General features: G+C 45.5%; 1 protein-coding gene across 1 annotated transcript in view; it reads left to right on the forward strand.

Annotated features, from left to right (window-relative positions):
* Positions 1–5,018: 5,018 nt before the first annotated feature.
* T265_00408 (hypothetical protein) overlaps positions 5,019–15,918 on the forward strand; it is a gene marked incomplete at both ends in the record, with an annotated part of 65,513 nt that continues 54,613 nt past the window's right edge. The window contains 2 exons of the mRNA XM_009164181.1: positions 5,019–5,155; positions 14,493–15,423. Of these exons, the coding sequence (XP_009162445.1) occupies positions 14,632–15,423 (792 nt within the window). The remainder of the gene's footprint in view (positions 5,156–14,492; positions 15,424–15,918) is intronic.

Consider the following 15,918-nt stretch of genomic DNA (forward strand, 5'->3'; position numbering starts at 1 on the left):
GCAGTACGTCTTGCGGGACGGTCGGGGTATTCGTTTAATCATGCCTTGTTCGCTCTAGAAACTCACAGTTGATGCTTGCTGGAAAAGCCTTATGGTTTCCGATGCATCTGTAAAAGATAAAAATTTATTTTGGCACTTGCAGCTCTTTTCAGGTGCTCATCCTGGGGAGGAGAGGCGACTGCTCGTCTCCGAAAGATCGTGCCTGGGAACCATCGCATTGAACCTTAGGTATTTCCATTAGTGTTTGGCCCGGCTCCGGCCACTGTTTGTCATGGGCTGGGGTGGGTTCAAACCTCGGGACGACTTCTTCCTTCTTGAGCGAGAGGACAGTGATACGCATTGACTAGACAGTAGACTCTGCTGCAGGAAAGCCTGAGCTATCGTCGCTTCCTATGCACCAAAAAACCGACCAACCAACCAACCAACACACTCTGAAGAACCGAACAGGGATGGACGGCGGAAGAAGATCATCTGCTATCAGATTTCTGAAGGCGAATCGACTAGAAAACTGTTGCTTGATAGCAACGGTTTTACTGACGGAAAATGAGGTTAGAGCAACTGATCTTCGGTAAAAATTGTTTATTGTGGAGCTAGTTTGGAAGTACAGATAAATAGTCATCCAGTAAATGATGATTGCATGCATAGTTGCGTCACTGGTTTGGTCCATCTTAGTCCCATGAGCTCATCCCAGAGATTCCAGATGTGAGTATTGAGGGCGTTGTGCGCTTGGATATAATCGAGATAACCAGTCCGGTCCATGCTGCAGAAGAGTAGATCTGATAACCATAAATATCACAGAAGATGTCCTGGCCATTTGAACCAGGGACTTGGGGCATAGGGTTCCTATGGATGTGCAGTAGTACTTACTAGGACCGTAGAAAATACTGTCAACTACAAACCTCACTCTCACCTCTCTCTACCAGACGTGCACAAACCAGGTTCTTTAGGTAAACTTTGGAAACGAACCTTGGTGCTGACATGAGACCAAGTACAAATTTGACTGCTGGTCACACACGCCTTACGCGTGAGGTGTTACCTGCTGGTGTTATCAGATGGAAAAGTGAATGGTGGAAACTTGAGGAGGTATTAGAGAGATTCAGCAGGTAAGAGAGTTTACACAGGTTGTATTGTGTGTGTGTGATCTAGGATCATGCGAAATGACCCCTCACGAAGTTCACACAACCTTGTTCGTTATTTTGCATTCGAAAAATCTTCTACTGATTGGTGAAATAACTCGCTTAACGAATTCGGCGAACGTAAACCAAGCGTTGGACTGAAATATTGGGGTCAAAATATCTGGTTACCCTTAAAGTATACAGAGACGATGAGCAAAGTAACTTCACAATAAATTCTTCCAAAAGATACCATGTTACCCCTGTCTTGTTAGACTTAGCGGTATTTTATCTGGCTTTTAACCAGTACTTTGTCGAACTCTCCTTATATCCCATCAAACAAGCATCGAGCGTCATTTTGGACGGGAACATGCAAGCCGAGGGGATGCACAATTCTTGTCCGATCATACCTGCAGAACGATTCTCGTTTTGTTGAGCAACCTGGGCATATAATATGGACGTGTATGTTGGTCAAACTGACATATCGGTGATGTGGATGCATGCCACATACAGACCCGAGTGAGTTTGGTTATTCGTGGTCAAATGGTCCAGTTTTAACGACGAAAGTAACTGACACAAGACGCAGGAGTGAAAACTTATCTGATTGGGTTTGCATTCTGGTTCTGTTTTATGAGCAAATGGGCACCAAACCTGTCCTAGTTCGGACAGTCCTCAATTATGGAAATTAAATCTGTTGTGACTTGTTGACCTTCCTGAGACGAAATGGGCTGATCGTCTGGGGCCATGATTAGCGTACGCCAGATCACCCGGAAGAACCCTTTTATTTGAAATCTCACCAACCGTGATCTGCATTTTCAAGTAGCTGAGTGCATGGCGAATGACGATTGGAGACTTCCACCATACAAAGATGTTTTTCCTTTTTGGGAAGCCATGTTCGATGCATTTTGTTCGGGACGGAAGATTTCCCAAACATCATTGTGATAAGAGCGCGCATCACTCAAACGAGTTCCTAAATGGGGACAGGGAACCTATTACTAAGGCGTTTCATTGTGCGTAACCTATTATTCTTTCATCATCCTGACATTCGAATGTCCCAATGCATCGGTGACCCGGCTTTGGTCTCCTCTTGATAACTGTAATCGGCTTTATTTGTCCCCTCAGAGTGATGAAGTAGTTCTCCTGGAGGTGAAAATTTCGTACGTCCAAACTTTGTGCATCCTTCGGAAGTAAAATGATAAACTAGGTGAGATAGATTTGTAATGTACTACTCATGAGGTTGCTGAAAATCCATCGTAGCTACTGAAACATGAGGCGGCCTGCTGCAGCACAATCAGTTGCCTGAGAACATCATAAACGAGAGATTCAGCTGGGTTCCAGGTGAGTCTCTCAAAAGAACCAATTTAGTTTGCAGATGAGTGTATATTCGCTAGGTGAGAGAGACTTTCTCTCTCCCCGACGAACTCCCATAATCCATTTATACAGTTGCAGAATTTGACGGTAAACGGCTGGTTTACAGAAAATGCTGTACACGATGTCAACCGACATTTTTATGAAAAACATCCAGTCAGCTTAAGTCATATCCCGTATGCTTGTCCCTATATATTATTGGGGCGAATTTATACCCCAGTTACTCTTCGAGGCTGTATTCCCCTTAAAGCCATAAAAAAAAGAGTGAATCAGACGGAAAAGTACAGTCAAATGCATTGGGATGTAGATTGTTCACATTGGGTTGATTTTAAGCGAGAACACTGGCAGAGTTAGTACCTTCACATTGCAAGAAGTTATTTTCGGTCGAGTGGAGTCCGAGATGGTCTTCCAAAAGGTGGCCAGCTGGTAACATCATGAAGTATTGCCCTCATCCAATTAGCTAAGAGTCTTCAAATAGGTCCAATCAACGGAAATCAAGTATTTCCATTGAGATGAGGTATCCGTTGTTTTAAAAGAGGATGAATTTGATAATTTGAAGGTAAGTTACTCCATTTCACTTTGAAGCCTTTCCAAGTATCGTGAACAACCGAGAAAATCATGGATGTGTTTATTGGCTCACTGGTTCGTTGACTAGTCGGCTGGCTGACTGATCGGTCGGTCATTCCAAATGAAACAGAGCCCATCTCAACAATGTGGGTAAGCCTTGTTCAGTTTAAGTCCTGGTGTTTTCGTTCTCAACAGAGAAAATTCCAGGTACTATCGATGGTGGGCTGGTATCCGTCCCCGGGTTGACCTGTCATACCAAACGACGCCTATGGACGCGCGGAATATTCGGTTTGCGCTGACCCGTATGCGAATCTATCTTAATCCTATGTGACTCGTGTAAGTCCGATGAAGTGAGACCAAAGGGTGAACACAAGGCAACAGACAGCTCTAGAGCTATCGTGTCTGGTCTACTAAATCAAGTAAATAAAACCGAACAGATGAACCTCATAGTGCATGGGAAGGGACATTGATGGCATGCATAAATCGCGAGACGTATCCTAGGCACATGTATATGGCCAGTTAGTGTCAGACATTATTCAGCCTGTTCCACATAACTATCACAGAATGCAACTTCTAGCACTGCTGCGGGTTTGAGTGCTCCGGAATATCCAGGACATTAAGGCGGGGCTTCGTTGACACAGATGTATCCAGGTGCAACATCCTTCAGATCTCTGGCTCAAAGTTGTCTATCGCTGAATTGGCAAACTCCAGTTCGTTTCCAGCCAGCTAAATTTGAATGTGACCTTCAACCCAACGAAATGCGCCGTGTCCGGCATTCGATCCAGCGAATACCAAGTGCCCGCTTCAGGGAATGCATGGGAAATCTCAAATATCGGAAATTTCGCCTGTACATTCATTGCTTCAGTGCTTCACAAGAGGACAGACAGGACGTGCAGCACGGTCTGCATTAGCAAACTCCCGCCCCTCCACACACATTCCCTGAGCTACATTGTCTTGGCAACACTAGATCTCAGCCCAAGGTCAGTGGTGTCAAGTCGGAATACTATGCTTCCGGGGTAGTAGAGGTCGATGAAGTAGTCCGCAAGCTCTATCCCGCTCTTGTCATGAGAAACGATGTGGGGAACTAAACAAGAACTGAGTCGGGTAATATATATTGAACTTATTACCAACAGGCGGACCTAGCTTAGGCCTGAACTTATGGATAACCGCCCTCTGCATATTGTACCAAGTTACCAAGACTGGCATCAGAGACTACCTACTGCTTGCACCATGCCTAAAAGACTGACCGCTCTGAGCAAATCCCACCCAGTGTTTATACCAAGCTTATTCAGTATTATGGAGCTAACTAGTGAACGCAGCTTATTTAGACATTTGAAGTGCTTCGTTGTCCTATGCAAACATCCTGCGAGCGAAAAAACAGTGGGGCGAACCTGTGGTGTCACAGCTTTGTCGAAACTGCGAGACTCATGAGTACCACAGCAACCTGGTGTCGAATCCAGGCGGAACGTGCCTCGACTCACGCATAGAGCACAAAGCACGTGTGTGCGTCTGAGTCGACATACAACGCGCACGGGCAGTCGCCTGTCTGGCGAAGCCTCCCAAGTCGAGTGACCGCGCAACCTGACTGGCTGTGCGTTCATAGCGCTTCCGCACTGGTCACGCCCCTTCAGTTAGATGTATTGACACTGGCCTTGTCTGCTTGTGGTTGCTACAACAAATAGGAGTCGGAGTTCAGGCCGTCGATCTTTAGCTTACCACCTCCGTGCGGTGCATATCGCTGCGACATACCTGTCTGGGTCTCGCTCACAACCGCTCCATGCCATGAACGCGCGTCTCTCTCTGTTGCGCTCTGTCGGGTGCGCACGTGCATTCTTGTGCGTATGTGTGCGCGTGCACGCCGGTGCGTTCGAAGCCGCTCAGCCTGTCACCCAAACCTGACCTACGCCTGAGGCAGTCAATCTGACTGACCTGCCGCGCAGTGTGCGGCTAACCCCGTCGATTGTTGGATTACCATAATTCCTCGAACAGTCAGTGCTCGTTGTGGCCACTAATATTCAGCCTCCATCATCCACTCAGTGTGATATAGTTTTTAATTGGAATTTTATTCTCCACATTCAAGGTCATCTGGCTCGACTGTAAACCGCTCGGTAAGTGCGAATTTATCCACAATCCGCCTTCAGCATAGTCTCTGTTGGTATTGTGACCAGGAGAGTCTCATCGTTACTGTAGCTGTTATTTTTGTATCAGGCTATTCACAGACCAATATGACAGCAAGAGGGCTTTCTTTATCTGTTCGCCCAATTTGACTGGTTTAAAATTCGTTGTCCTAGGTGCCACCGTCGGTCCTGTAATACTCTATCCACTTTGGAAAACTGTCTGTATTTGATGAGGGACAGACAGGCTCAACCCTACGTCTGTTTGGCGGTCTGCCTGTCCTAGGTCTCTTAGGTTGCTATTTGGTTAGTCCCACTAGTCTTAGCTGTTGTTCATATCCTATTTCGAAGTCCCCTAACTTTACCGCGCTTTATTCCGAAATCATCCCAATTCACATGGATTGATTTACTGCATGCGGCACAGTGCGACTAGTCTTAATTTTTGCTTGCCCCTTGTGGTAGTTAGCGGTACTCCGACTGAAGCAGCAGACACCAATGCAGACAGGTAACGCGGGTAACCCGAAGGACAGAGCTGGATAGAATTCCGTGCTAGTAACTGTGCCGCCTCACACGGACTGAGCGAGCTGTGAACCAGGAATGGTCTGGAAACTGTGGAAGCCCTCTAAAGTTTGGTTAGATGCTGTCCTCGAGGGATTTTCAGCAACCTTATGAGTAGTGCATTACGAATATACTTGTATCGCGGTATCTCGAATATCGTAGCATCTGAGACATGAGGCGGCCTGGTGCAGCACATTCAGTTACCTGGAGACATCACAAACGAGAGATTCAGCTGGGTTCCAGGTGAGTCTCTCGCAAAACCAAATTCGTTTGCAAATGAGTATGTTTCGGTAATTCCATCCAAACTTTACTCCTTGGAGCGTAGACAGCCGGCTTTTTGTGCATTCCCGGAGAAGATTAGATGTTGCTATCAATAGCCCTCCAGAAAATAAATAGAACGGAATTATGGAGTACGACAGTACGTCATTAGAACATGGCTCTTAGCTCGTCTTAATGAAGCGACTGTTCATGTTACATTGCTGTACCTATTCGTCAAACTTTCAGTAACCCTAGGCACTTTGGTTGACTGATCACATAAACCACGTAGGCTTGACTGCTGCAACTCCCCGGAGGATGGTGTAGTATTACTGTATTAGTCCTACGACCAGTGAACTACTTATTCGGAAGCCACTCGAAGCTCATGGGCGGTGCGCTGCTGGTGGTTGCCAGAAGAGGGGGAAGTCGCTCAGTTGTAAAACCTTTTTTCCGTGCCTGGCTGCCATGCCAACAGTACGAGGCATGAGAGCTGGGATTTTGTCAGCTGGCCCTAGCCTAGACGGAGATCGGGTTCGAACTACGGGGAGAAAAGTTACACTGTTGCTGTTACCAAGCCAGATCCTGTCACTGTATACGAAACTTATATAGAGGGCAGTCAATTTTTACAGATACCCCGAATAGAATTGCTGAACGCTTAATGTGTATCTGTGTTTCGGAGCTCATTTTCCGCTTCTCGTGATGTCTATGTGACATCTTAGTCACGGAGTTACGCAGATGAGCTGCGGTCAACAAGGCTTATTGTCCACCTAATACTCAACTGAAGAAGCACGAGAGATGAGGTACTACTGCCTCCTGAGCTTAGTCAGAGAATCGAGATGTCGAGGTTGGACGCGATCTATTGTCTCTCTGGTCAGGAGTTCGCGCTTCGGCTGCACTGTCTTGAGCTGGATGCTGCAATTGTTCCCAGGATTCAGGTGACTGACCCAAGATATGGCAATGAACTTCTTCCCCGGGGATGCTGACCTGGAAGTGACTTATGCCTTACAGTAGAGCCATTTTTCGTGGGGTTTCCCCTCAGGAACTCTCGGCAAGTTGCATATCTATAGAGAATCCTCTTTGGGGTGATCAATGTGCACACATGAAGAAGTCATGAAGTGCCGTTTCTTCAATCTAAACTTCGAATGGTCTACTATGGGGTATGCGTATGCCAATCTGTCGATATCACTGAGGCCCATTAAGCTCTCAATATCTAGTAGTCCCCCTGCAGGAAGTCCACCGGATTCCAAATGCCATTCAAGCAGATTCAGACCGAAGCTCCACGTGTTCTCAAGCTTTGTGCCATCTTCCCCTAATTTAAAGGGAATGTTATAACATTCCGATAAGTGATCTGCTGATCTGTTCAGTACATCTGATGCTGACCGTGTTGGATTTTCTTAGGGTTTGCGAAACTTAGGGTTCTAATCTAAACCGAACTTCAGTTTTTTTTAAGAGCCGTTAAGAGATTTTGTAGGGTTTCGAGCACATCCTGGAGTATTCGTTCAATTCCAGCTGCTCCTAGTGCGCATTCCAACAGTTTTACATGTGGAACTAGAACCGCCTTGGAGACCTGTTAACAGTAGCTCATCCCATTGTTGTTACAGCATTAAAGTCCTTCATCTCGATCTGGATATCCGTTCGCCAAAAAGTATAAGGGCTCGTTGTTCTGACTGATTCCTTTCTCCGGCGGAGTCTTAGATGCTGAATCCTAGTCGGTTTGTAGGGCAGCCAACGAGGTTTTCAACCAGAATTGACGAGCTGTTTGTTATTTTTGACGTGATACGCCCCCTTCCAACGCTTGAACTCACATACCCGTTTGAGTAATATCCCTCCCGCTTTGGTGTGGACTAACCGGAATAATCGCACCAGGACAGTAAAGGCGCTATTCCGACAACCACAAATTCATTCATGCTTAGAAGTGACATGGAACGTGGACGGAATTAAACCGACTTTGTGCACAACGACCGAAATTTTGTTGAATGCGCTTCAGTTCTTTCATTGTTCACGAGAACGTCTATTCGCCAAAAATTCATTTATCAACTACCGCTGCCGCTATATCCTCAAGCTGGGCTGAAGGTTTACCAGAATGTTGAGTAGATAGGTCATCTGTCAAGTTAAATTCAGAACTATTCCCCTCTGGCGCGGGAAATTCCCTGTACACGGAATACAGTCTTCTTGGACAAGACTAAGTCTGAAGGGCTTACATCACTGTTTCCGGGTTTGTTAGCTTCATGCTCCGTTCATTTTTACCTAATTTACCGAATTTAATTGAGCTGGAACATTCACACTTGCAATCTTGCTTGATTTGCTACTGTTGTTTGACCAGTTTGATCTGCTACAACTTTGCTGACGACGTCTTTGTACTCCCCGTCACATTATTTGGGCTCAAATCCGTAATCTACAGCTTAAGCCGGTGGGCTCGTACCTCAGCATCGTTAATTTACGAACACGCTCCTAAATCTTGCGACACTCCGTAGATTGCTTCGTTGCCGCTATCATTCACATTCCATACTGTGCCCCACAGCACTGTCTGATAGTCTATCCTTTGCAAATTGGTTATCGCTTCGTATCAGTCATCTGGTCAACGCAGCGGATGTAGTTGGGTAGAGGTCGCCAGAACAAATTACGTTTGAGGCTGGAGTTGCTTCACATGGAATTGGCACCTAAATAACGTAATTTCGAAGATTAACGTATAGCCTGCGACAGACTCATGGCAGTACGCTCGTTGCCCGCCAAGGCTCAACCGTTGGTGGACCTGATAGAATATTTTTTTTGTTGGTGGTTGACACGTACTATCCGGAACGAAACCAAGAACTTACATACTTGTATTTGGAAGGGACCAACGTAAAATCAACAACAGCGAAACATAGGATTACCTTAAGCCACCGTCCAATTGGAGACCCCCCAGTGATGACTTCTGTTCAGTTGATCCGCTGCGTTTGATGTTTGGGTGACCCTCAGGTTTTACACCAATTACCAACCCGATTTTGGAGTCCTATAGTTTTGCGAATTTCTGCACTTGGTGTAATACAGTTTGTCGACTGGACCAAGATAAAGGGTAACTTAGCCAGTCAAGTAAATTCACATAACAGCACGGAAGGCAACCCTTGTTGGACGGGGAAATTGGAATCGCCGCCCTCTCTTGGAACGTGACAGTGAACACTGGCCTGGTGTGCTATTTTCTCTATCTCTTTCTAATACAGTCGCGTGGTTGTGCACAGCACTCGTGTCAGGCTACTCGACCCTTCACGCCTAAATCAGCAGAAAAGCATGGAAGAGATCACGAAGAATTTGGGTGGTGTTGGTATTGTGCGCTTTCTAGGATGGGATTTCCGTGACCCTGCCTGTGCTGGGCTGGAGACGTTGCAAGAAATGGCGGCTAATCGATGTCAGTGGCGTTCGTGCTGTCAGTTTCTTTCCAGATTGTCTGATTGAGCGGTTGGAGGTGTAGGCACCTCAGTATGCTTGACGTAGGCCAGCACATCTTTTTATAGCCAGACCAACCTCGTGCGACAGTGAAACATCAGTGCCAACACTCATGTTGCTGTCCTTGATGATGATGGTGACTAAGATCAGCTTTCTAATGCGACCGAAATCGCTTCGATTTTTGGATGTCGTACCAAGAAGAGAGTACTGTGTCTGAAAGAGTACACCAGAACTCTAGACATAGACCAATATCGTTAACTGGTTCATTGTCTAGTTGAAATAACTTTGAAACCATTTGAAGTACGTGAAACGTAAGAAATCACTGCTCGGCATCTGTTAAGGCACGTGACGCGTTCTGGAGACCCGGAATGCTTCTTCAGTTTTTGAGTCGGAAAATGAAGTCTAGCGGCTTAAATACCCCGGTTCATTTCCGTTTGTCTTAAAACGAATATCTTGTCAACTGTGGTCCGCAAAATAGCGCATCATTACTACCACTACCAATAATAATCTTCCAGCTTTAACGCTCGCCAATTGGAATCGTTTGCTGGCATAAAATGAGTTTGAGGGACCACCGGTCACTGTCAACCAGACACTAAAAGAACAGCCATGTTTTTGTAGACGTCTCACCATTGAATACTCTCGTCTGGACGATGCCGATGTGACTTAACACTTGAGTCACCTCTATTTTTCGCCTTTTGTTAATTTTATGTCGGCTCCCCCCAGATCTCCCTTCACACTCTGCGTTCCACTTCTATCGGTGTCCGTGACATGCTGACCACAAATAGCTGCATTTCACCTATTGGTGGTCGAGTTGTAATAGCTCAGGGGTTAGGAGAGCGAATTTACTGACTAGAAGGTCCGTGGTTCGAACCCGACCTCTGCCTCGACTTTCGCTGTCTAGGCTTGGACAACCCTTGCAGTATCCCAGTTCCCTGCTTCTTTCGGGTGGCATGGCGGCTAGGCACCGAAAAGGTTTTCCAGCCGAACGACCGACTGTGATGAAAGGCATAAATGGTATCTTTATTTCATCGCTAGTTGCAATTCAGTCGATTTTTCAACCAGATAAAACTAATCCATTTACGGGTGCCCCCTTCATTTGATGCTTGTTATTGAGACGAACTACGAGATCTACTGGGATTGCTGTTATTCAGCTCTGGCCAGTTAAAACTGACGTTGCTTCGATGTACTCTGCGACCAAAAAACCATTCGCAGCATTCACAAGTGGATTTTCTGTCCTAATTCCTTTCCAAGATGGGTTCAGTAGTAAAATACTGGAGCCTATCAGAATCGTTCTCCCGTGTTAGGATTTCTCCCTAGAGAAGGTTTGTTCTTCAACTTACTCATCTCCATACCGATTTGGTCTTGACGGCATACACGGCAAGCCCCATCCGCAAAACAGATTATAATTTGTTCTTCCACAAATGTTCTTTTTGGACAGGATTCATTGGTAAAACGTCAGACCAAGGGAAACCGCTCTGCCTTGTGAATATTTCAGCCTAGAGCGCAATCACTGCACTTGTCTTTCAAGGCCGTGTGACATTACCAGACAAAATTTACTTTTCCATCGAAACGCCTGTGAAACAGTGACGTTCATTCAGCACGTTTTCCCTACCCATGGTGTTGAAATATTGGTTTTGAAAAATAGCGGCATGTGGCAACATCTGGCGGGATACGAACGATAGAAGAATACTTATGTGGTTGGTTATTGGTATGCGAGAAGCGGGGCAATCAAGCACAAAATTTATTCACATCTGGTGATACCAAGCCGGACGGTTACGAAGGCTTGTTAGCTTGTACAATCATTGAAGGCGAACGAAGAGCGGAAGACTTAGAGCAGACATGACTCAATGCCAATCGACATAACTTATCAGCATATTTGTTGAGAACTTGTGGATTCACTTCAGTATGTAGGTGCTCAACGGACAATGCTTTCGTGCGTGACAGTACAAAGCGTCTTTTTTGCCTCACGACATGTCTATTTGCTGCGTTGCTGAGGGATCGATTGAGGAATATGATGAACCTACGTTCATATGCCCTGGGGACCGAAGCCTAAAGGTACCAGTTGTTTGGTGTGTCCCCGTTGCACCTGACCTTCAGGGATCAAATCACTATAATAATTTGCTACATGCTTCACAGCACATATCAATGGTTTGTAGGGTTGTGTTCATTTATGGTTATTAGGTGTTGGGGAGAATGGTACGTCCGTTCCCCTTAAAATCACTGTTGAGGATGTGGTCATGATATGGTCCAATCTCGCCAGGCAACGCGCATCGTTAAACCGCGATCCTCGGAGTGTTGTAAACTAGACCAATTGATACTTTAATCGATCAGGTGATTGCATGCTTTCTGCTGACTGCAGTTTTCCTTTTGAACCCATATCCCAACAAGATTCCAGACGGATACGATAAGAGACCAACCGCATCTGAGTTCGAAGAGCTCTATCTTTTTTCATATCTTAAGACGTTCCCTTTATTTTTCCAAGGTACCTTCGTATTTGCCTCAACGTGTGCTGAAAAGGATCCACGCGTGTGGGTAGGGGTGTTAATTTTTGTTTCACGCCATCACTTGGGTTGAGTTGGGTTCACATTCAGACATGTGGTTTCTGCCGAGAGATGTTCTGAATAATCCTGGGAGATCCCACAATGGATAAAGGTGCGAAAATTCTTAGTGGTTTCATTGCCAAATTGAATCAATAGGCTTGGAGTACTGTAGATTTGTATCGAACATTGCGTCTCCTGGGACTTGAACTCTTATGTCCTTCATCATCATCTTTTCACTGTTATCCACTTGGCTATAGATCGGCAACCTATCCTGACATTTCAGCGCATAAACACGGTTTTTAAATCGGTTTACTTGCTACCCAAAAACCCACAACATATCGTACTAGCTTTATCTTGCCGTGCTTATCATGTCGGTCGGTGGCACTAATTGACCAAGCTGCTGGGGTGATTATTTTGACAGTCTGTGAACGTGATTGGTTGAGGAGTGTGATAATGATAGGACTTGTCGGAAGCATGTCAGCAATACGCCTCTGTTACGCTATCTATCTGCTTTTGCAAAGTTCCCATAACTTTGAAAGTTAAGTGCCTGTACCGTTGCGGGTAATCAATCAGTGCGTAAGTTTAGGCGCTCATCTTTTGGGTTTATAGCATGTAGTCGTGTACTTGAGCGCTTTGTTGAGGACCTGCTGCGAATTTGTGCCTCCAACTAACATCCAGTTCGAGCTCAACGCATATTTCTGTGTACACCGTACATGCGCATTATTTTGATCAATACTACAGAGTTTCGGCGGTTTATCGAGAACCATGGAAGCTAGTACTGAGTATTGTGATACTTATGGAAGTGGATCGGACTGTTTGATGAGGAGGGCTGCAATAAGAGACAGGTAAACCTGACATGGTGACGCTTGGAAACAAGACGATGAGTCGATTCACGCAGGCTCTAGCCTCATCTTCAGTAGCTTCCTCTTTTCCGACAATTTCCTTTCTACCCTTAGACGCATCACCTATAAGGTAAGGCAGAAAGCAAACTTGAACTTAGGATGCCCAGGCTACCCGGGTGCAGTTCAGACGGCCGGACTAACTTACGGAACAGTCTTATTTGCGCTCTGTGAAATATCGAAGTATCGTATTTTGAGGCGGCAAATCTGTTTTTCATAAGTGTTTCCCATGGGTGGATTGAATATGAGGAATAAATCTTGTCAGTAACATTTCGAGGAGAGTTCTATCACCGCCTATAAGGACAGCGATATACTAGTTTTGGGTACGACAGAAATAGACATTATCAATAGATGAACGGAGCGGGTTCCTTGGACCCTGCGCTCAGTGACACAATGGGACAATAGTGCTCTCAAGTAGGACAGCCACTTCCGTTAGGGTGTGGAAATGACATGCAGCTGACAAACGAGGGTTAAGCGGTTGTCTCATTCAGACTTCAGTTACACGCGCACGCGCACATAAAATATGCACATGACTGTAGACGCTTTACCACAGGGCTCTGTTCACGATAGATGTTGACAAGGTAACGTTCGATTCTGTGCCGTTCGACGTATTTCGGAATTTCATAGGGACACCATATCCAACAACAATAGTCTTTTGGAAATCAGATCCTTGGGGTGCTTCACATAAATTGATCCAAACTTACCAGGTAGCTTGAAGCTTGAACAGCAATAGGTTACTTAACCTTAACGGTTAGCCGTCGTAGTTGTCCTTGTTACTCGACCGATTCCGCTTACCACAATCGGCCAAAGGTTATCCATCTCTTCGTTTGTGAAGAAAATAGATGCTTCTCTTCAGAGGTATAGCCGTCGTGAGTTTGACGAGGATTGTGTGTGTGTGTGTGTGTGTGAGGATTAGGGTACTGCTTGGTATGCCTGATAGCTTTCGACGAAGACAGTGTGGTGGTGTGGGTAGATCATCGTCAAAATGAAATGGTGGGAGTAGAAAGCTCGGATGAATACTACTTGCTACCTAACGAATGCGCCTTTGGCATACGCATGTATATGAGTTCTGAATGAAGTCCATTTTCCCATCGCGTAGCTTTCTGTCGAAGGTGAAGCTTTGAGAGCAATTTCTATTGGTCTTGTAACTGACATCATCATCCCACAAGTACTTTCGGACGTTTTTGCGCAGAAAATGTCAGCGGTTGCCCACACTAAGCCTCTTCCATGATATCAGAAGTTGACCGTTTCTCCTTGACCTTGTTTTCAAAATTTTCAAGCTTTTGGTATCACATTTTTCAAATGGTCTCTGTGTGGTGATTTGCATATTCATCAGTCAGCCGTTTACTATCCACTCTATATTGCACAAGTTGGATAGAGAGAGAACAGTTGGTAGATCACTGAAACTGCGATTTCAACATTCGACTGTTATCTACTGTTTTCAACTTATTCGACGACTTTTTCTGTAGTGCTTTAGTGTTTTGAACGATTAGTTTTAGGCGCAAAGTTATCTGGAGATTTTTTCTGAATTTCTGTCCGTTTCCGTTTTTATCGGATGAGAACAACAGCACTAAAGTATATGCCATACTTATATGTTGAATAGGATACGTATTCTGCGCGTAAGCAGTTACTGATTTCCATACTTAACTGTTTCAGACATCCGCACAAACCCATAAGCAAGGTGAGACCAAACACCTTCCTGCCACTTTGGAAGTCATTCTGAGCACGTAGATGTGGACCATTGGGCCAGTAAATCGGCGCCCTATTTTCTGATTTCTCACGAATTGCAAAGCGTATGGCCGCTTCCCAAACCAGCGTTGATCCGGTTGCTGCTGCCGTATCCAGTTGGTCACAAACCTTATCAACAAACCAGGTTAATACCTCCACCCAACTCAACGTGACAAACGCGAACTCGAACAATTTCATAAACACTGTCTCTCTTACTCCTCTAAGTGCTTTCGATCCGAACAGTAGAACGGGTGGTGTGATCACGAACGTACTTTTCTCACAAGCATGCCTGATGCCAAAACTCGAAGCCGAGAGCAATATCGGTTCGTTTCTGACCCAATCGTCGGGACCTACCATACTGCAACCACACACTGTCCCCATTCTAGACGCGGCTCAAACGCTACAGACCGTGTCAAACCAAGGCCTGAGCAACCTCTTGAGCAGTCTTGCATCAAATCTATCTGCTGCCACAACACCAGCCATTCCTGTTGGTAAGACCTCCAACGCTCAGCTGTTACAACTTCTGCGAAGCGTCGGGTCATTGCCGGCAAATTCCGCACCTGCACCTGTCTCTTCCACCGCAAACGAGTTGACCTTGACGTCGGTTGTTCCACATAATGCACATACAGACGGTACTGGTCCTACTCTGCGGAGCCCCACAGCCGTCAACCCAACCAATGACCGAAATCCAACCTCTGGCAATCTGGCAACCGATGTTTCTGTGGTAAATAATTTACCTTCCGGTGGAAACACCGTGTCTGCGACTGTCCAAGATTTGACCGCATTGCTTGCCCAGTCGGGGTCGAGTATGAACGATTTCCTGTACTGTTTACTTCAATCTGCTTTACTCAATCATGTGGTGAGTTCGAGAAGCTTGCTGTGTAGTCTCTGTAGTTCTGAGTCGTATACTTTATCTTTTGGTTGGGTCATCACGCTTTGCGTGCGAATCAACTTAAACTAAAGAGTTGTGCTTCATTTCGTATTATGATTTCGTAATTTTTTAAATCGCGAAAATCAACATCCTGTGAGTTTCGCCGTCCAGTCATCATTTCGAAACATAGTCACTTTAGAATAGCCCTCATCCCCATTTCCCACTTTCATAGAGTATTTCCTCCCCGGAGTGTCCACCTCATGGTACTAACTAAAAGCAGTTCCTTTTGGGAGTGTAGTTAGCCGTTGAAATACACTTGAAGGGTCTAACGAAAACAGCCTCTTCTAAGGGATCATTCTCTTGTAAGTGGACTTTCAGAGATGGAGACAGCCGTAGAGTATCAATACAAGGACTTCACTAGTCGGGAAATTTTTTGGCTTACATTGTTTTCAAAAGAGTTTGGTTCGCTGCTATCCACCATTT

Source organism: Opisthorchis viverrini (genome assembly GCF_000715545.1).
Source record: "Opisthorchis viverrini unplaced genomic scaffold opera_v5_4, whole genome shotgun sequence".
NCBI lineage: Eukaryota > Metazoa > Platyhelminthes > Trematoda > Opisthorchiida > Opisthorchiidae > Opisthorchis > Opisthorchis viverrini.